Source organism: Tachypleus tridentatus, chromosome 4, assembly GCF_004210375.1.
Source record: "Tachypleus tridentatus isolate NWPU-2018 chromosome 4, ASM421037v1, whole genome shotgun sequence".
NCBI lineage: Eukaryota > Metazoa > Arthropoda > Merostomata > Xiphosura > Limulidae > Tachypleus > Tachypleus tridentatus.
The window spans coordinates 51,590,356-51,611,195 of NC_134828.1; the positions used below are offsets into that span (position 1 = coordinate 51,590,356).

General features: G+C 32.2%; 1 protein-coding gene across 1 annotated transcript in view; it reads left to right on the top strand.

The window, feature by feature from the left end:
- The window catches only part of LOC143248122 (thrombospondin type-1 domain-containing protein 4-like), a 203,382-nt gene that overhangs the window by 180,827 nt on the left and 1,715 nt on the right, over positions 1-20,840 (top strand). Inside the window, exons 5-14 of the mRNA XM_076496555.1 lie at positions 2,206-2,410; positions 3,437-3,612; positions 5,762-6,194; positions 9,138-9,267; positions 10,817-11,021; positions 11,642-11,815; positions 15,085-15,258; positions 16,161-16,340; positions 17,799-17,946; positions 19,240-19,392. Of these exons, the coding sequence (XP_076352670.1) occupies positions 2,206-2,410; positions 3,437-3,612; positions 5,762-6,194; positions 9,138-9,267; positions 10,817-11,021; positions 11,642-11,815; positions 15,085-15,258; positions 16,161-16,340; positions 17,799-17,946; positions 19,240-19,352 (1,938 nt within the window). The 3' untranslated portion in view covers positions 19,353-19,392. The remainder of the gene's footprint in view (positions 1-2,205; positions 2,411-3,436; positions 3,613-5,761; positions 6,195-9,137; positions 9,268-10,816; positions 11,022-11,641; positions 11,816-15,084; positions 15,259-16,160; positions 16,341-17,798; positions 17,947-19,239; positions 19,393-20,840) is intronic.

Below are 20,840 nucleotides of genomic sequence, written 5' to 3' on the forward strand. Positions count from 1 at the left end.
TTGTCTCTCTGTAAGCTAAAAAAATAACATTTGTGGTAAATTTGAACCTTCCACAGTACAATGAAAGTTATGTCAAGATTGGTCGAAATGATGCATTAAAGCAATGAGACTTTTATTTATTCCTAAACTGTATGAAACAGAGGAAACGTAACTTTGTAAAAATCAAAATAATTGGAGAAACTGTGTGTGGAGAAGATTTCTTTTACTGGGTAATAAGAGTGTACGATGAGTATAAGCCAATAGGTTAGTTGTGGGAGTGATGGGTGTAGCCCTTAGTTAACCATGGTTGAAATAGCATCCAAGTATGATACTGTTCAACCACAACTGAAGTTTATGACAGCTACTGCAACTGAATCTCTGGATTCTGTTCAGTATAATAAAGTATTCATTCACTATACTGTTCCTTCTGGACGTCTTTTAATGGGAGGAAATTCAAATCTACATCGAGCGCAGTAAAATGCTATTTTAATAGGAAAAAAACGGATATTGCACTTGTGTCCTTAATGTGGCTTTTTCCGAACCAAGTTTTCAATATTTTTAATGAATGGAACTATCTTGATTGAGGAAAACGACAGCCGAATTCAAAGAAGTAATTCAAGATTCCCAGTATTATATTTCCATTGAGTTTCTCCAAAGCTTAAAGCAAGCTCTTCATCGGTTTCAAACAGTGATTTCAGCTAATAGTGGTTACACAGAATATACTTTAACTTTTCTTTACACATGTTTGTTTGTCATCCTACGTTATAAGATTCTGAAATAGGTACACTTAAAATTTGGTGGTTTTAAAATCTATAAACACTTTATGATGATGTGATGATTGAGTATTGTCTAACTTATGCACACCACTACAGTTAAACAGATAAGTTCAATTAGTTAAGTGACGCAGCAAGAGAGGAAACGTTGCTGGAGTAATTATCAACATGTGTTGTTCAGCCATACACTATAAGGAATATTTGAACTATATATTGTATGTAAGCAGTGAATAACTCTTTACTTTATTAAAAGGCTAAAATACAAGACTGACAGGTTGTTTTTGTAAAATAATTATATTACGCAATAGCAGATACAATTAATCCTAGACTGAGTTTTATTCCACCTTCTAACCAGAGTCATTAACAACATTTGTAACGGTTTCTGTTTATAAACCATTGCACTAAAATGTTGGACAATTATTAGTAAGTAAATAATCGCCTTGAACATTTCATGAAAGTATGCTCAACTACAAAGGCCTTTAAATGTTTTAGAAGTTTGAAACTATTATTTTATGATAGCTTCTAATGAAGTGCATGTACTAAGTATAAGGAAGATTATCGTTTCAAGTTTATTCAACTAAACGTCCAGCTTAGCCAATCAAACTTTGTTAAGGAAAAAATGTATAGATAGTTTATATATATTTTTTTACGATTTTGGTTTTTAATTTCTCTTAAGAAAATTCACGTTTACGCACTGATGCCAACTCATGTGTTTGGCTGAGACCTGCGTTTCATATTATGTTATACATATAAATAATGTGATTATCTAATTATTGGCAGTTGAATATTAACTTATGCATCTTTACGTTCATAACTGGATTCTGAATAATGTTATCTCAATTTGTGTACAACTTGCCTAAAATAAGTTAAGACTCAGATTATTTGATGTTAGTGTCATCCAAGAATATTGAGATGGGATTTGGAGGTTTAACATAGAGTACAAAATAGAAATAAAAAATAAATTACAAAAGGTGTAACAACAAACTGTTTATAGATGGGAATTAGATGCGCCTCACTCTTATTTATCAGTGTATATAATTTTTTTTTCAAAGTCTAAGGTGGTAATGGCTTATTCTTTTGGATTTTATTCCATGTTATCGTTTACTTTATTTTGCATTAGAAATTCAAGTAAATATTTGTTTGGATAATACATTAAAATATTCAAATTTTATTTTTGTTCACTGCTTTATTTCTTACTAGTAACTAAGCGAATAACATTTTTGTTTAAAAGAAAATGTAACAATTTCTTTACCTATAAAAAGGAAATAAGTTCGTTCAAACATTTTATATTTAATGTATAAGTTTATTTTTCTAATACTAGTTCCAACTCATGAAACAAGTGGTTAATAAATGTGTTACTACGTCACGTTAAATTACCATAGACATGAATTTACTTAGAACTGCAAATTTATGATTTGTTTGGAAGATAATTTATTCACTGAATTTTCTTTAGACTGTGGGTTGTGACGGAGTGCTGGGTTCTGAAAAAATACTTGACCAGTGTGGGGTTTGTGGAGGAGATAACAGCACGTGTCGTATAGTGTCCGGTTTGTTTACTCGACCTAACCTACGAACAGGCTACAATTTGATAGCCAGAATTCCTCATGGCGCTTGTAATATTAATGTTACGGAACTAAAACATAGCCAGAACCATCTAGGTAAAATACTTCTTTTTTCATCATTTAAATTATTTATCACTTTAGCTCATTCACTAATAATCTTAACAATCCATTTCAGACCCTTGTAACCTAGGTAACTAATTAATGCATTGATAATTTAAGGGTACTATAAGGAGGAATAGGAAATGTGTGGCATTATTGAGAAAGAAGGAAAATGTGCGGTTATTTTGTAAGAAAGTGTGTGGTAGTTTTAAAGATAAAGGCAAAATGTGAGGAAATTGTGTATCGGAATTGAAATTTAAAAAAGTTTGTAACATATGTAAAGTGTGACATTTTGAAAGCTATGTAGAGAAATTGGGAATGTGTGATTTTCTTTATACGATTAGATGTGTGTATGAATAAAGACAAGGGTAAAGTTTTGTAAGGAACACTATGGAAACTGTATGACATTGAAAGATAGCGTGAGGGATATATTAGTCTTAGTAATAATAATAGTAGTTAAAGTTAATTTCCTTACAATTACAAATGGTTAATTCGGTATATTGAATTATTTTATATAATTATGTTGATCTTAAACAGATTTTTTTCAATGAGCCACATGAAATTACAATAAATGTTTAGATTGTTCAATAAGTTCTTCCTTCATAACATTTTCCTTTGATGAAATAATGAATTGTTGTCAATTAATTTTGAAATGTCAGTGCTAAAATCACCAAAACGTTGAGTGTATTAGTACAAAAGAACACAGGTAATAAATCTTTTGAAATACTGTCTATAAGCAGTTCTTATTTTGTTATGTTATCACTGAGATAGTGGGAAAACGACTAACTTTAGGTGAAATGAGTTAAATTCCCTGATCAGAACAGTAGTAAAGAAGGTTTTTAATCAGAAAACAAAGTTTGTGATTAAAAAGAGGATTACTGGACCAAGTAAGTAATCTGTAACCAGAAAAGATTGGTTTAATAGCATGGTGAAAATGTGTGTTAGTAACTGTTGATATAATAAAAATGACGTTAAAACACAGGATTTTACAGTGACCATAATGTGTGTATGACATCGTTATAGCCATCAGGATAAACAGTGGTGAATATGTTATCAATGGAAACTGGAAGATTAATTGGTCTGGATCATACAACGCTGCTGGAACGACATTCTTTTACACCAGAAGGAATCACATTACTCAGCAGATGGAAAATATCGTTGCAAAGGGTCCAATTGATCAAGACGTTCAGATATTATTGGTAACTTTTACTTTGATACGCAAATTTTAAACAATAATAAAACGTAATAAACAAAGAAAAATAAATTATGTTGTTTTGATAAAGATGTATATATTTCGGATACATTGTTTTTAACTTATATTGAATTATCATTTACCCACGTAAAAAATATTTAAAAATGTACTGAGTTAAAATGCTTTGTTATGACAGAGAAATAATAGCAGTCATTAAGTTTAGCAGATATCGGAAGAGCAAGTTGTGTCGAAGTTAGCTTATACTGAAATATGTGAAAACATTGAAGCCTAGAATAACAAAATATTTTGATATTTATGTCTTATTTGTTCACTTGAAATTAAGCATAAATTTCCACAATAAGGTAGCTGTTCTGCGTTCATGCAGGGATCGAACACTAAATTGTATCATAAACAGTGATCGAGTTTACTGAATGTCACCGAGATCTAATCATATCTGAATAAAGCATTAAATCATAATGAATAGCTTGACTGTAAAATATTTAAAGAATACTACTAATGAAAAAATACATAACAATGTTTGTTTGAAATTAAGCACAAAGCCACGCAAAGGATTATCTGTACTCTGCCCCCCACGCGTGTCGAAACCCTGAGTCTACAGGGAGATCCGTAGACATACTGCTGTACCATTGGGGGTCAACTATATTAAAACAACTACATCGTGGTAACTTAGTACAATTAAGTGTAACAAAGTTTACTAATTTTTATAGATGTAATTTGAGTTGTTAAAAATGTCTCACTAGCCACCGCTAGTAGAGCTCACTTAATGAATAAAAGGTTCGAAGTTTGATCCTAGGAATGCAAAAGTTAGTTTGTCACAGATTTTATTTTTAAAATTCATACTTCATCAACGTATCACGTACCCTAGTAATTAGCGTTCTCTTTTGCGTATCTGAAGTTTTATAGTTCGAGTCGCTATATGCTTTAAGCACACTCGGTGCTTCAGTAATATAATAGCAATTATACTGTTCGGTTAATAGCAGCCAAGTAGACGACTGGTGCTGCTGACAAATTCGCTCCTTCTGTTTAAGCAGTTGTAAATTAGAGGTAGCTACTCCTGAACTTTCGCGTTTAGTTCATTCGATGCTGTGTAAGCAGTTGTGAATTAGAGATGGCTATTCCTGAACTTTGGGATTTAGTTTTCGTGGTGCTATTTCTGTTTAAAATGTAAATATCAAACTAATTCTTTATCACAGTGGTGGTAGTCTTGACTTTTTCAGCCAAGATGAATCAGGGTAATTGCGTTCTCCACTGATAAATCTATCCTGTTTTTGTTATTGTTGTTTGTGTTGTCTTTTTTAATGAAACTCAAACAGAGGTAAATTCCAAAACAAAAACATGCTTCGTATAATGGCGGAACTGCAAAACATTTATATTATATTTTCAGAATTATCTATTTACTATAAATAGCATTAAATAAAATAATAGATATACCACATTTATTTACATATTTTCAAACAGCCTGTTTATCACATAGTGTGAAAAACAAACTGGAAATGCTCATGTTACTATGCGATACAAAACATGCAATGAACATTATAGCCATAACGTCTCAAATAAATGTTACCGAATTATGCAGTTGAATGTGGGACTTACAAAACAAGGTAAGGATATTCTGACATTCTTTGTAAATGTGTATGTCAAAAATTCCAAAAAATGTGATTAAGTAAATAAGTACAAGTTAGTTCTATCATTACATGTTCGTAACCCTTAAGATTATGTTAAAGTAAAAACATTTTCTGTAATTTACTACAATGACTGGCCATTTCACTACATTTGTAACACACAACACTTTGGCAAAACATTTCTTCCATTTGTATATGTAAAAGACAGATTGGCCATCTAAAATGTTTTGTAGTTGATTAAGCTTAATATAAAAATGCAGATATGTACTCATTTAGTGGTCAGCCTCTGGCGTTGGATTCCACTACCCCGGTTACTTTTCCAGGGATCGGCAGCAGATATCTTTAGTAGCTTTTCTACATAATTCACTGTTGTCATCTTATTTCCTTACCAATTTTAATTCTTAGCCAGAATTTATAATTGTCAAAAAGAAGTTATCTTGTTTAAACTTATTTTATTGTTGTTATTATCGTACAAATTGTGTTTAATAAACAAACGTTGACTAATTTAATTAGGTGATGTATCAAACAAATAATCCAGGAATAAAGTATGAGTATACGTTACCGTTGAAAGAGAGGTCAACGTTATCACCTCCTAACTTCGGGCCGATTACATCAGCCTCCTCTAGTCCTCCAACGTCATTTCCATCGTGGCGTACCCCCGACTCCTTTTCTATGCATGGAGCTCAACAGGAAAGGGACCAATCTATTATGGCCCTCGATCGTGGAACTTATAATGAAAACAGAAGACCGAAGACACGAAACCGACAAGCAAACAGAGAAGACTCTATGACCCATCCTTACTTGTATCAGCGTACTGCGACAGGCTTAGAAACTCCATTTGGAAATACTAACAGTCTGAATATTCGTTATACTGGAAATAAAAATGCAGGCGTTTTCGAATGGAAAGTATCAGGTCTTACGGAATGTTCTGAGTCATGTGGCGGGGGTAAGTGGTTTAGACTGGTTTGTTTTTTGTTTTGTTTTAATTTTGCGCAAAGCTACACGAGGATTATCTGCGCTAGCCGTCCCTAATTTAGCAGTGCAAGACTCGAGGGAAGGCAACTAGTCATGACCACCCACTGCCAACTCTTGGGCTACTCTTTTACTAGCGAATGGTGTGATTGACCGTCACGTTATAACGCCCTCACGGCTGAAAGGGCGAGCATGTTTGGTGTGACGGGGATTTGAACCCGGGACGCTCAGATGAAAGTGGTTTAGAACCATTCGTTTTCTGAAAATGAAATATTTATGCGAGTCCTAGTATTCACAGATATTTTAAAATAGACATTAAAAAGGTAATAAAATAGATAAATTCTTTAATATTTATGTACATTTATACATGTCTTAGTTTATTATGTTGCACATATTAAAGAAATGAGTTCTACATGTAATGACGGTTAAGGTAAGAGAACTATTGTACATAACCGCTTACAACAATTAAGAACATTTGATACCGTTTTTTTGTTAATGTATAATATCCTACAATATATATGTTTGTGAATGTAATAGTAAAATGCATAATTCGTTTCTCACGACCTGAGGTCTACGTTAAATACTTGCAGAAATGAATAAGAGTAGTGGTTAAACGATATGTAATTTGAGTAGGAAGTGACTTTTTATTGCATTAATAGCGTGTTAAACGAGAGTTTTTGTTAGTTGTCTTAATGTAGCTAAAGTTGTATATACGGTGGCTTAATTTTGCGAACAGGAGAAAAAAGGAGTTCAAACTAATTACACTATGTAACACAAATTTTGTTCTTGGATAGTATGTGTTTTGGCCAAGCGTGTTAAGGCGTGCGACTCGTAATCTGAGGGTCGCGGGTTCGCATCTCGGTCGCGCCAAACATGCTCGCCCTTTCAGCCGTGGGGGCGTTATAATGTGACAGTCAATCCCACTATTCGTTGGTAAAAGAGTAGCCCAAGAGTTGGCGGTGGGTGGTGATGACTAGTTACCTTACCTCTAGTCTTACACTGCTGAATTAGGAACGGCTAGTGCAAATAACCTTCGTGTAGGTTTGCGCGAAATTCCAAAACAAACCAAACCAATGTAAAAAAGGGACAAATTTGCACATTTTCATTTACCTAAGGTCTGAATAAAACAACTTATGAATCAAGTTATACAAAAATGTTTAGAAGTGAATATTTTTTCAAGATTTGCGAGTGTAATGTAAATCACTTTCACGTATCAGCCCTCAAGTATAGTCTTCCATCATATTTTCGTTATACGCTTCCAGGTCACAAAAGCAAAAGTTTGAAGATAAAAATAGGACTTTTCCATTTACTTTAAGCATAAGCAATTGGAAAATAACACTTTCTGTCCAGGAAAAAAAAAAAATAATTTTGTCACATAGTGTTATAAATTGATGTCAGAATAACACGTATAAAATTACACCCTCCAGTGGACACCAAGGACTTTTTCAACAGGAAGTATTTATGGTAATATTCTTTTTTGTTGTTGGTATTTTTTATAACTTGAATAAACACCTAGAATAACAAGCCATTGCATAATATTTTAATTTATTAATGAAATATTCTAAACTATTTAACTGTCTATTCTTCCTCATTCCTCAAAGCCAGATGTGGTATAATGGTTATTGTGATCAGACTATGATGCAAAATTACACTCCGTACCTTAAGGTTGTAGATGCGCTATAAGAGTGATGGTTAAACGCCATTATTCAGTCAAAAAAGAGCAACCTAAGAGTTGGCGGTGGATGCTGTTGAGTATTTAGTTTGACAGCTCAAAGTTAGGTAAAACTATGCACGAAATGTTAAAATAAATATACACTTACTCCTAATCTCTCTCACCAATGTAGTAATTTTCATTTCTTTTAATTCCACCCTCAAAGAACTGTAATTCAGTTTTATGTTTATATAAACACCAAACTTAGTTATGACTCATAAAATATGTAGTTTCTTTTACTTTGTTTTATAAAAATGAAAAATCACTGACCTTACTTGCACCAGAATTTTAAATCTTAAATATTATATACCCTGTAATGAGGTCTTTATTATTATTAGGAAATAGCTTGGTTTATGCCAGTAAGTCTAACATCTTTGCTCATGAATTTGCCTAATAAGTAAGAGAATGTATAAATAAATAATGTATATTTCAGTCTCACGTTTTATCACAACCAAGACTAAAAATCAACCAATAGCAGAAGCTGGAATTAAACTGATTTCCAGTTTCAAAAAGAGAGGGTTTGTTGATTTAAATATAACTTCAGATCATCAATTACAAGTTTTTTTCTCGATTCTTAACTCCATCATCTTCAGTTCGAAATCGTTAGATGAATCTGTAGCTTAAATTTTGTGTTCCAGTTTCGAAAGTGTTTGTCAAATTAAAATGAAATACAATTATATATTAGAAAACTATGGAATGTGGTAATATATAATTTAAAGGGATTTGAAAATTAACTCAACTTGCCATATCTTTTTCTTCTACAACTGAAAGCTCTTTTAATTAAAATATTTTCTTAGCCTAAGTGCGTTTTGTTATTAGTTGCAATAATTAAATACCAGTAGATATTATTAAATGAATAACAATCAACAAATAAGCTTTTAAAATGAGCTGACTTTATAAAGTTTTACTTTTAAACATTATCAAAATAATCACAGTCTTGGTTAAAGATGTGAGATCTTATGGCTATTCTATACATAATTGGACGGGTTTGCCGCTTCAATAGTCTGTGTATTCACGGTCTCTTTCTACTCTAGTGTGCTCATTATGTTTAAAATGTGTGCAAAAGTAATAATGTTATGTTTCCAAGTACTTATCTCATAATATATAAGAATATCCATTATTTTCTGCGAATTTTGTGAGACGTGTTTTATCTTGAGTGAATGATAAACTCTAAATTTCTAATAGTAAATGTAAATTATTTTCCAGGAAAACAAAGCACATTAATTATATGTCGAAGAAGAGACAACTTAGTTGTAGTTCATAATCACTACTGTAACCCGCTCCATAAACTCAAATTGCAGACCTTTAAGTGCAATACCCATCCTTGTCCAGCGAGGTAAGTTGTGAGATTAAATTACAATCATACGCCAATATTCAATTAGATTTATATACAAACGTAAAGAAAACTTAATGTTACCCAATGGAACAGCAATAAGTTTACGGATTTCAAACGCTAAAAAGCGGGATTTGATTCTCCGCACTAAACACAGAAGTTAGCTCAATGTGACTTTGATCTTAAACTAAGAAATAGAAGTTTAAGTTACAATAACGTCTAGAATCTAAGAATCATGTTAAGTAAAGCTGTTTTTTACATAAGATAATTTAAGCGCAGGGCTGTTAGTATTCGTTAATTAGCATTTAGCTGCATTCTGATCATTATTTAATCTTAACACCCAGCCTGTGAATCATGCTATGTGTTAACTTTTAAACAAAGCTTTTCAGTAATCAATTTTTTTAAATTATGAATAAAAATGTTATATTTTTGGGGTATGTAGAACCTGAATTGCCTTCGAGCGTGGCCAAATTCACAAAACTTAGCAGTGGCCCTGGTTTATTAACTTTATAATACGGTTTCCTCCGTAAGTTTCTCGAATTTTGTCGAAATAGGTAGCTAATGAAGATTTATTGAAGCTCATTTGCCGCTATGAGTTGGCTAATTGCGGTAATTCGTTGAACATGAACACTTGGAATATTTTGCACGTAAGGAACAACCACCTAAGCTCCAAATCTTCATGACCAAAAGCTATTGAGAACTAAGTTCGTTTGACTGTAAAATGTGTTTTTAAGAGTACATTTTATTTGGTATTCATTTGTTCTTTAATTTTGGTCACAAACTAGGTGTTAAGTTGAATTCTATTTGTACTGATTTTGAACCCAGAGTGTCAGTGGTTTGGATTTAGTTGCATTTTAATAATTGAATTATTTTTGTATTGATTCTGATCAAAATTGTTAATGAACTGTGGTTTAAAGGCATTCTTATCATCCATTAGTATAGAATGGTTTAGTTACATTGTAATTAAAGTGGTTATTTTATGGATACTATGATTAGTTTCCTTCTGATCGCCTGATTATTAAATCTTAATTCTGTAACCTACGTTTAACTATATAATCTTAATTATAATAATGGTTTTATTTTGTATTTTTTTATCTATCTATACATACATATAATTATATTTACGTTTATTATATACTCTTTAATATCTTTTCAATTATATGTCAGCCCTTCTTTAATAAATAAATAAATAAATAAACAATTATCGAAAATATTTTTTCAGTTTAACTTCAGAACAATCTAGAGTTGGGTTACAGGTGTCAAATCTCGTCATCTCTTTTAGCTAGTGTTAATGTCTTACATGGTTCTACTTATGTGGTGAACAATTTTACTAAGATCGGTTTTAACTGTGACATTCTTGCGATCCTTAAGCCTTTTCATTTTGTTTATTTCTAAGATATAATGATTATAACATGTTTTTACTGTATTTTATGCTTGACTATATGATATTCCTGTCTAGCCTTATTGAATATATACAAGAAAAATACCTGCTAGCATGAAAATTACACTTTTTCTCTTAACAGTATTCATTCAGTGAAATCATTTTTTGTAGCTGGTATACAGGAAAATGGGGTCCATGCAGCACTACCTGTGGAGATGGTACTCAAACCCGTGATGTTACTTGCAAACAAAGAGTCTCACCAAGGGTGATAATGAAAGTGACTGAAAGAGCCTGCTTTGATTTAGAAAAACCCCTTTCCAAGCAGATGTGCAGAGTACAGACATGTTTTCATTGGAAAACAGCAGACTGGGGAGAAGTATGAAAAATATATAGTCGACTATACTGATAGTTTTTTGTTATCAGAACAATTCCTAACTTAAGAGTATACATCTATAGAGGTGGTCACAGCATAACATGATGAATGTGATAGTTTTATTAGCATATAGTCAGCCACATTCTTTTAAAAGTTACATTTATATTGAAAAAAAATAAATGTAAATAACATCAAATGAATATTGAATGAAATGAAATGGATATGAAGTCAAAATACACAATAAATATTCAGTTATACCACTGTGTCAATTTTATTAGATTTTTTATTAAACGATAACAAATAGTTTAGATGCACCTAAAAAGCAAAATCATTCTTTTGTGCGCCAAAGCAAAACAAAATTATCAACTTCTAACAGAAACCTAACATTTAATATTACTTTTCATTTTTAATAAGTTAGTTCTTTCAGAGTACGGTTAACAGGAGCAAATATGTAGCCTTTATTTATTCTTAGGAAATACATTGAGCTAAACGTACTGAAGATATCTTATATTACAATATTTATTATTATTTTACAATAGTCCAAATAATTATTTTAGCGTGTTCTATACTGTATTGAAACAGAGCTCTTATCCTCATAAACACACAACTTTTGTCTGTGTTAGTGTTCTACTCATTGTGGAAAGGGCATGAGGGAAAGACAAGTTCGTTGTGTTACACAAGATAGTGCAACCGAAGTCCCTGAGACTAAATGTACCGACAGTAAACCAGACAATGAAGAAATGTGTGATATGGGACCCTGTGACAACGCCTGGTTTTTCTCACCTTGGACAGAATCGGTAGGCTGTCGTTATCCCTCCCCTTTTACTTTGTTTTCATCAGTTAAGTTTGTTTCGCATTAAAAATACTAATACACTGTGTGGAATACACAAGGATATAACTAATAAGTTTCTAATTTTTTACAACATATAATGTACAACGATTTTAATACGATACTCTGAGGTAAGATTTCAGTGTTGCTTTATGTTGAGAATCTCAAATTTTATGGTTGATCTGCGTTTGAAATTTAATGTGCTTGTTGAAAAGTTCAAGCACCTTTTAAACAGCTTTTATTTTGACATTTTGAAAACTTTATCTCGCTTATATACAATAGTGCATTAAATTAAAAGAAAAGTAATTTTCTTTAATACTGTGGATTTAGTGGAAAAATATTTTCGTACAAAAAATCAAATCTGTTTGCATTATTGTTGCATTGTAATTATATGCTTGTTATTGTACACAGCGGTTCTAGCTTTTATTTGCCAATAAATTTATGAAACTCAAAATAAAAAAAAGTCAATCTATAACAATTGATATGGTCGTTATTAGAAAAAAAAATATTTCTCTAATCTCTCTCTACTTTTGAGTTCTCTGGTTGCGATGATTTCCTTTTTTTTGCTCTTCAATCATTCATAGTACGTATAACTGCTCAGATGCACTGAATTATAGTAGTTGTTTATCAATCATTCAATGTAGTGTCTTCATTAATGTGCGTCAAAGCTGAGATAGTTTTATTATATAATATTCATGTTCAAATTAGTCCTTTAGAAGCAATGTTTTTAGATTTTTATATACTTACATGTCTTTGCTTGTTATAAAAAAAACACTTAACATTAAGCTTAAAGTAGTAAGAGAAGTTTAATATATTTCTAGTCTTCCACAATCCATCTTCGTTGTAATGATGGAGCATTTCTCAGTCTATACCTTTAACGTGTCCACAGTCATAAAATTTATACAAATATCAGTTACTTACAACTGGTAATGTTTGGATAGTCGACCATAAGTTTTCAAACGTTTAATACTCCGCAAGTGAAGATAGTCCTTTATAGTCATGTCGGTTTGACACAATATATTTCTATCATGTTTATAAATGCGTTATATCGATCAACAAAAGCCATCAATGGTCAAATGTAACCATTGAATAAAGGAATAAGCAACCGGAATTTAAGTGAACAGAGGTCAAGAAATTGATCACTGGTGAATTGTCATACCAATGTTTAAATTGTACTTTATTTTATTTCTAATGCATTTTATATTCTTGTATTAGCCAGAAAGAAATTATTAAAAATATATTAAAACACAAGAAATCAATGCGAATATTCTAACAGACAAGTTTTGGAAAAAGTATCAAGACTGCTAGAAGTTTAAGAAAAGTAGGAAAGTGTTGACGGTGCGCAATCACAACAATATTTAGCAGTATTACAATCTTGTGAACAATAGGTCAAAATATTTTATCAGGCTTAAAGCGCATCAAACACAAATAAAACGTACTATTGTCATGATTATGAAAAAGTACCATAAATAATATTTGTTAACAGTTATTTTACTGCATTCAATGTAACCACAAAGGATAGAGCACCACCAATGGGATTAGTGCTGCACCTTTTACAAGTTTGGAAATTTTAGAAAATGTAGGAAATTTAATTTGTTTTTGTTTGTTTTTTGAATTTCGCACAAAGCTACTCGGCTATCTGTGCTAGCCGTCCCTAATTTAGCAGTGTAAGACAAGAGGGAAGGCAGCTAGTCATCACCACCTACCGCCAACTCTTGGGCTACTCTTTTACCAACGAATAGTGGGATTGATCGCACATAATAACGCCCCCACGGCTGAAAGGGCGAGCATGTTGGCGCGCGGGGATGTGAACCCGCGACCTTCAGATTACGAGTCACACGCCTCAACACGCTTTGCCATGCCGGGCCCTTCTAATATGTGATCAATCGTTAAGAGAGAGTATGGGCTGAATTATGTTTACTAGGCATTGAACTCACCTGTAAAATATCTATTCTACACATCTGAATATATCCACGCATGTCAGGAGATCTTAAATTAAATTGTTACATTATAACAGATGTGATATTGAGTCAGTATTATAATGTGTTGCCCCATTACAGTAAAGTTGCCTACCACAAGTTATATAAATACCATTTCTAGTTTTAAAATAATGATATAAATATATTTTAATGGCCTACGTATGGTCCATTTTGCAATCCTATAATACTCATTTGGAGTCATTAAGATAGTTAATTCGAAAACCTTTTCAATGACAATATGTTTAAGTAAGTGTTCGCTATATTGTGTAGACATGTAATAAACAGGTTTGCATTGTTCAGGTCTAAAACGTAATGTTTAGCTATAGTATGTAGGACATGTAACAAAAGGAATTTCATTGACAATATGTTCAGTTCTACGATTTTATGCTTAGCCGTGTGTGGGACATCTAACAAAAAAAGGTTTTTACAGGCAATATGTTTCGATGATTGATTGTTTGAAGTTAAGCACAAAGCAATATAACACAGGCTATCTGTGTTCTGCTCTGCCCGCCACGGGTATCGAAACTCGGATTCTAGCGTTCTAAGTCTGGGGGGGGCAGATGATTTAAATAAAAATTCGTTCGTATTGCGATAGGCCTATGATGTTTCCATGTTTACCCGAAAAAAGTAAGGTACATTAGTTGTATTTTTTTAAGAAGAGATAAACATTTGTTCAACTAGTGAAAGTAAAAGTAATATAAACTTGTAATTTTGAAAATCTATTGATTCTAAAACAAAATTGTTTTCCTTGATTTCAGTATTTGAATCCTCATAACCAAACTGCTAGTTAAAAATGGATTCCTGGAGAATTTCTGAAAATATTAATAGTAACAAAGCAGAGTAAAATTAAATGTTTTGGTACTTACTCTTGACTTCCATGAGGTATCTTTCTTGCTGCAAAATAAGCTAATTATAAAATGTGCAATTCCATAGGAAAGTTTTCAAAATACGTTTTCTTCGACAACAGGACTTACTGTGAAAATCATCGTAAGCGTAATAGCAAAAGCAGGGGTTGTACCTTTTGCTTACCAGTTAGGTCACTTCTGAAATTCAGGTTGCCTCACTTTTGAAAACATTTGTTTGTACCACATTTTATTGTGCATCACACAACTATACCCTCCTTATACTACACATCGTCACTTTTATTTGTGCATTGAAATGTTTCTTGTACATTATGTGATAATTCATCTATGTTTACCTCACAGTTATTTAGTTGACATTATGATCAATGATTTTAACATCGCCGAATGTCTCTTAGTGTTCAGAAGAATGTGGAGCTGGTGTACAGAGTAGAAAAGTCCTCTGTTTACAAGGAACCGCCAACGACAGCATAAAAGGAACATGTGATACATCAACGAGGCCAAAGGAAACCCGTCCTTGTCCTACCACGAAAGGGTGTGATGGTCAGTGGTTCACTGGCTCCTGGAGTCAGGTGAGGTAGAATGTGATGCTAATCAACATTTTTAAGGTCAGTTTCCTCTAATTTTTAATTATACACACCAATAAGCACCCCCGGTAGATTAGTAGATCTTGTGTGCTGAAAAGAAGGGGAAAAACGCTCCTATCATGAATAACAGCCAGCATAGAATTCATACGTTTGTTCGTATAAAGCAAAATCAATTATTTTTATTCATTTGTAGTTATCGTTATGCAAAACCAGAATTTCTTTAAATAATTGACTATTTCTGTAGAAATACTTGGGTATAAAAATGGAAACGAGTATTGGAAAGTATTTATTTGTGTGTAGTTAAGTACAAGTCTACACAATAAGCTATCTGTGATGTGACCACCACAGGTGTCTAAACCTACATATATTTTTAACATATACACTCAATATCAGCTTCGTTTTAACTTGGGAATAAAATATTTGTATTTTGTACAATTTAGATAATTATACCTACATGGCAACCGTATCATCATAAAATTTTGTGTTGTGTCCATTAATTTTGTAAATTGAATAAAAATTACACATTTTATCCCTGTGCAAGTTTTTTAAGATGTAGGAATAGCTTCCTCAAAGATTGCTTTATCAACACGTTGTTTAACATTATAATAATTTAACAAACTTCAGTAATTTATACAATGTTTGAAAGGGATGATTAGTTCTATTGTTTAATCTAATAATGGAGTACATTAAAACAATTCACTGTTGATTTTTCAATGTTTTTATAAACTCACGCAGTGTTACATTTGCTTGTCTTCGCAATTATAACCTTTCATTCATGAAGGAGTTAAAAATATCACACTCTCATTGAAATACGTCTACCCACATATGCTAGTATTATAATAAAAAAATCTCGAAAGCTCATTTTGTGATTTCTAACACTGTAAAAGTGTTCCGAGACGTGTGGTCCAGGCGAAAGGAGAAGAGAGGTGATCTGTATGACTTTCACCAGAGGGCAGTGGTATTCTGCCCTAGACATAAACTGTCACAGAAAGAAAAAACCTAAGACTACAGAAACATGCAACCAGAAGGCGTGTAGCCCAGAATGGTACAGAACTTCATGGACGGAGGTAAGTGCTCTTCTGTCTGTTTCTTTGTTTACATTATAAATGTGCATTGCAGCTTCATGACAGATTTTACTATATACATTTGTATTGCTTTTGCTTGGTGATCTACACTAAATGTTTCAATATAGTGTCACGTTTACAATATGCTCCTCGCTAAAAGTGTAGAGTATGTCTAACGACATTATATTTTCAATCTCAGACTGTATGACTCTCAGTTCAACACGCTGACTACTAAGCCATGCGTGGTCACTTCATCTCCTTTAATATGAATTTCACATTTGTAACTCAGAAAAAACCTGGCTATTTTACGTTGAATTTCTGAAAGTTCATCAGAGCTTGTTTTTATGATTTCGATCTGCTGAATGTGTTTGTTTGTTATTAACAAAATGTGGTTATAGCTTTATTAAAGCTATATTTTTCTAACATTACGCTAGCTTATGTAGCATATTATCACTGTCAGTTCCATCAGGTGTAGTACATTGTTTAGTTATATGATAAAAGCTAATGTGAAACATTTTAACTTGAAATTAGTTTAGATACGTTACAAAACATTTTTATCAATATAGTGATGAGATACAAGGCATTATCTTTGAGAGCATATTAAAATGCTTATTCTCATAATATTTAATAAATATTGTGCTCAGTCAAGGGCTGGGTGTAGCCTAGTGTTTATTCTGACTAAAGCCGATCTATGAATTTTGTCTGATGTTACCGCAAACTCATTTTCTTTTTGAAATAGTGTGTACGTTGTAAAAGTGATGGTCAAATTTCACTATTCAATTAGAGCAGGCTAAAAGCTGGCTGTTGATCTGTTGGCTAACAGTCTCCATTCTGGTTCACAAGCTCAAAATTAGAGTCGGCTACTGCAAGTAGCTCTGAAGTTTACGGAAGTATCGAGAAGAAAGAAGTGTTTGTTCATAAAAAAAACTATTTGCTTTTGCTATGTAGTTAATTCTATTAATTTGGGTTGCATTTGTTTTAATGTTATATTATAATATTAGGTAAATAATAATAACTTCCGATCTATGCACACAGAATAAAACTAAAAATAAACCTGGCCATCGATAGAACTATTTAAATATACCTTTCTTATGTTTTTACTTATAGAATTTAAATTAGAATGCATTGTTCCACCTTTAAAACTAGCCTATCTAATAACAGATTTTATTTAACAAAGATATTTGGTTTTAACACATATTCTTTTTTTTTTTCTGCATGTACAAGTCGTTCAACACTTCCTCTTAAGCTGTGTTACACATTTTTGGTTTTAGTTTTAGCTTAATAACGTCATGTTACATAATCATTTGTTAAGTCCTGTGATATTCATTTTGGAATTGTAACGTATCATTTCTTAATGCTGGGGTTGATCATATACTATTATACAAGTATGTGTGGGAAATATGGGCACTTGGATACTGGGCTAATGTTAACTGTTTCTCTATGACATATTTGTGTATGTAGTGCTCTAGATCCTGTAATACCGGTGTACAGTCACGAGAAGTTTCGTGCGTGAGTGTGAATCAAGAAATAAGCCAGGAATGTCCCACAGGAACAAAACCAGCACTGCGAAAAGCATGTAACACTCAGGAGTGTCCCAGATCAAATATAGGTACATTATTTTATATACCATGAATCACTGCAAACTTATTCCTGCTCAGAAAACACTGAAGCACTATTTCTTATGGAGTATAAACTTTATATTAACTTTTTAATGTGTAAGTTAATAATGTGTTATGTGTTCGAGCAGAAATAATCAGTATTATACCATAATTTCTATATATTCATATAATATCTATCATCTTGCATTTTATCTATATTTAGATTATTTGTTAATATTTTGGTTTTTAATCTCGATTTATTGAAAATTAGTTTTAAAAAGCATTGAGGGTCGGGTATGGTTAGATGGTTGAGGATTTCGATTCGCAATCTGAGGGTCACGGGTTCGAATCCCCGTCATACCAAACATGCTTACCCTTTCAATCATGAAGGGCATTATAACTTTACTGTCAATCTCACTGTTCGTAAGTCGGCAGTGGGTGATGATGACTAGCTGCGTTCCCTCTGGTCTTACACTGCTAAATTAGGAACAATTACCGGAGATAGCCTTCGTGTAGCTTTGCGAGAAATTCAGTAACAAACAAACAAGAACATTGGAATACTATAGCTAAAACGCACTTTAAATCGTCAAGCTTTCCAGGAGAATATTCTAGCACTATGTCTATATATTTATTACCTAGTGAAAGTCAAAGTATTTTATTTTGTGATTAACAGAACTAAGAAAATTATGTCACAGGAATTCTAGAAAGTCCACAAAGAATGAGAATAAAACTGTGTTTCTAAGCAAATACTGATAATTTTCAATTATAACTCTCAGTTACAAGATTTTGGTACATTTTTATCAGGAAATATTTTCTCCATTTTGGAGTGATTTTTTTTATTAAATATTAAAACATTTTAGTATTGATTAGAAAAATAGTATTTGTTTTATTAGCTATAAAAATAATAATATTTATTGATGCGTAATTACAATAATTAAAATATATAACATGTTATTTTCAAAAGTAGCTTCCAATGACATGGCTTACGATATATTTCAGTATTTTTTACGTTGTTAAAACGTTCATCATATATTAAACTGTAGCCTTAATATCAATTACTGTAAGTACGTATTTCGAAAAATTGAAAATACTTCCAAAAACTCTCCTTTAATATTTTCCAATTTTATTAAACATTTATATTTAGAGCTCTTTCCTCACTGATGAGTTCCAAGGACGATTTTTTTTATTTAAATCATGTACTTTGGTGTACTGTATGATATATCTACGATAAGATTTGTCTTAAATTATAAAGTTGTTAGTGATAAAGTACCTGGTAATTTTTATTTATATTTGTTACATTTCAGCTTCTGGATGTGTGGATCAGTTTAAAAATTGCGTTCTTGTAGTTCAAAGTCGCCTCTGTCGCTACAGTTACTACAGACAGATCTGTTGCAACTCTTGTCATGGCATGAGATAAGAAAACTCCACTCGATCTTACCAATAAACTACGTAAAATCGTAAGTAACGTTTGTCCAAGAACAAACATTTCTGGTTTACTCTCCAGTTGGCAGGGTGTTTATGGCCGCCTACAACCTGGTGCTTCTCATTAAATTGTTGTTCCTATGGAGCCTATTGGCAACTAACTATCAATTACCGTCTTTTGTCTTGAAATGCCACAATGTTAATTGTAACCAAACAAACACAATATTCGATGGTCCAGAGACCGGAGTGCCAAATTTCTAATGTAAACCTTGCAGGAACAAAAACACAAGTTTTGCTAAAGGAGATGATATATAAACTTGTTTTCAACTGTTTTTTTTTTCTTTCTTAACGTCTCGACACTTTCAGTACATTCTACTAACCAATATCATTCTCAGCGACTAGTTATCATGCGCCCATTTTCCAAGAACTGGAGAAATCTGGGAACATTTTCTGCTTCTTAACTGTTCTTTTTAGGAACGACTGGTTGAGGCTTTTAAGTTCACACCCGTTAACGGCAATTTTTCGATAGATCAATTTTTGTTAAAACTTCAATAGCCAAGCACATCCAGATCAGTGTTTGGAGTTCATCTTATCCTGCAGGAAATTACTAAAACTAAGCTTTCATTGTTCGATTAAACAAAAGAATGTTGTTTTTTTGTAACGAAGTATGCCAGCGTTTGATCATGTGAATTCGTCGTAATTTTAGAATTCTATTCCGTTAGCACACAAACTTATGCATCGTAACCTCAAACAAATTTCAACATCGTGAAAAGCTTGGGTGAAAATTCTCATGGTGATGATGAGAAATTAATGTCATGAAGTTATTAATATTGCTGTTTTTATTTCTTGGTTACTGAGCTACAAAATATCACTTATGAACAATATGACTTAAATCTTCAATTAGGTTATAACATATTTGTTTTCCAATTTGCTTTTATATTTCACTTATTGATTCATGCAGTAGTTATTTTTAAACATGACTAAATAAAGTGTTGGACGTTTATCGTATTGCACGTGATTTTTATTTATATCATAGTAATAGTGTAGCTTGATTTATCTTGAAAGATAAATATTTCTACTCCTTGATTCACCAACCCTGAAAGGTAATTTCTTTACTCCCTGCTTGACTCACCTTGAATGTTACAGGTTCCTACTCCATGTTTATTAGACTCAAAAAGGTCCTGTTTTACATTTTGTTTTTGTGAACGAAGTGTACAAGTTTTTATTCTTTATTTAATTAACTCTGAAAGGTTCCAGTTTCTACTCTCTGATTTATTAATCTTGAAACTTAAAGCAATTATGCTTGAAAGGTATGGTTTTCTACTCCCTGTCCGTTTCAATTTAAACACTATAGGTTCGTGTTTTTTCCTAGATTAAACTTGTACTCAGTGTCTTAAAATACCAGGCTAGTGTTCTGTGATTGATTAGCCTTAAAAACATTAGGCTAATGTATTTTGCTTGATTATGCTTTTAACATTAGACT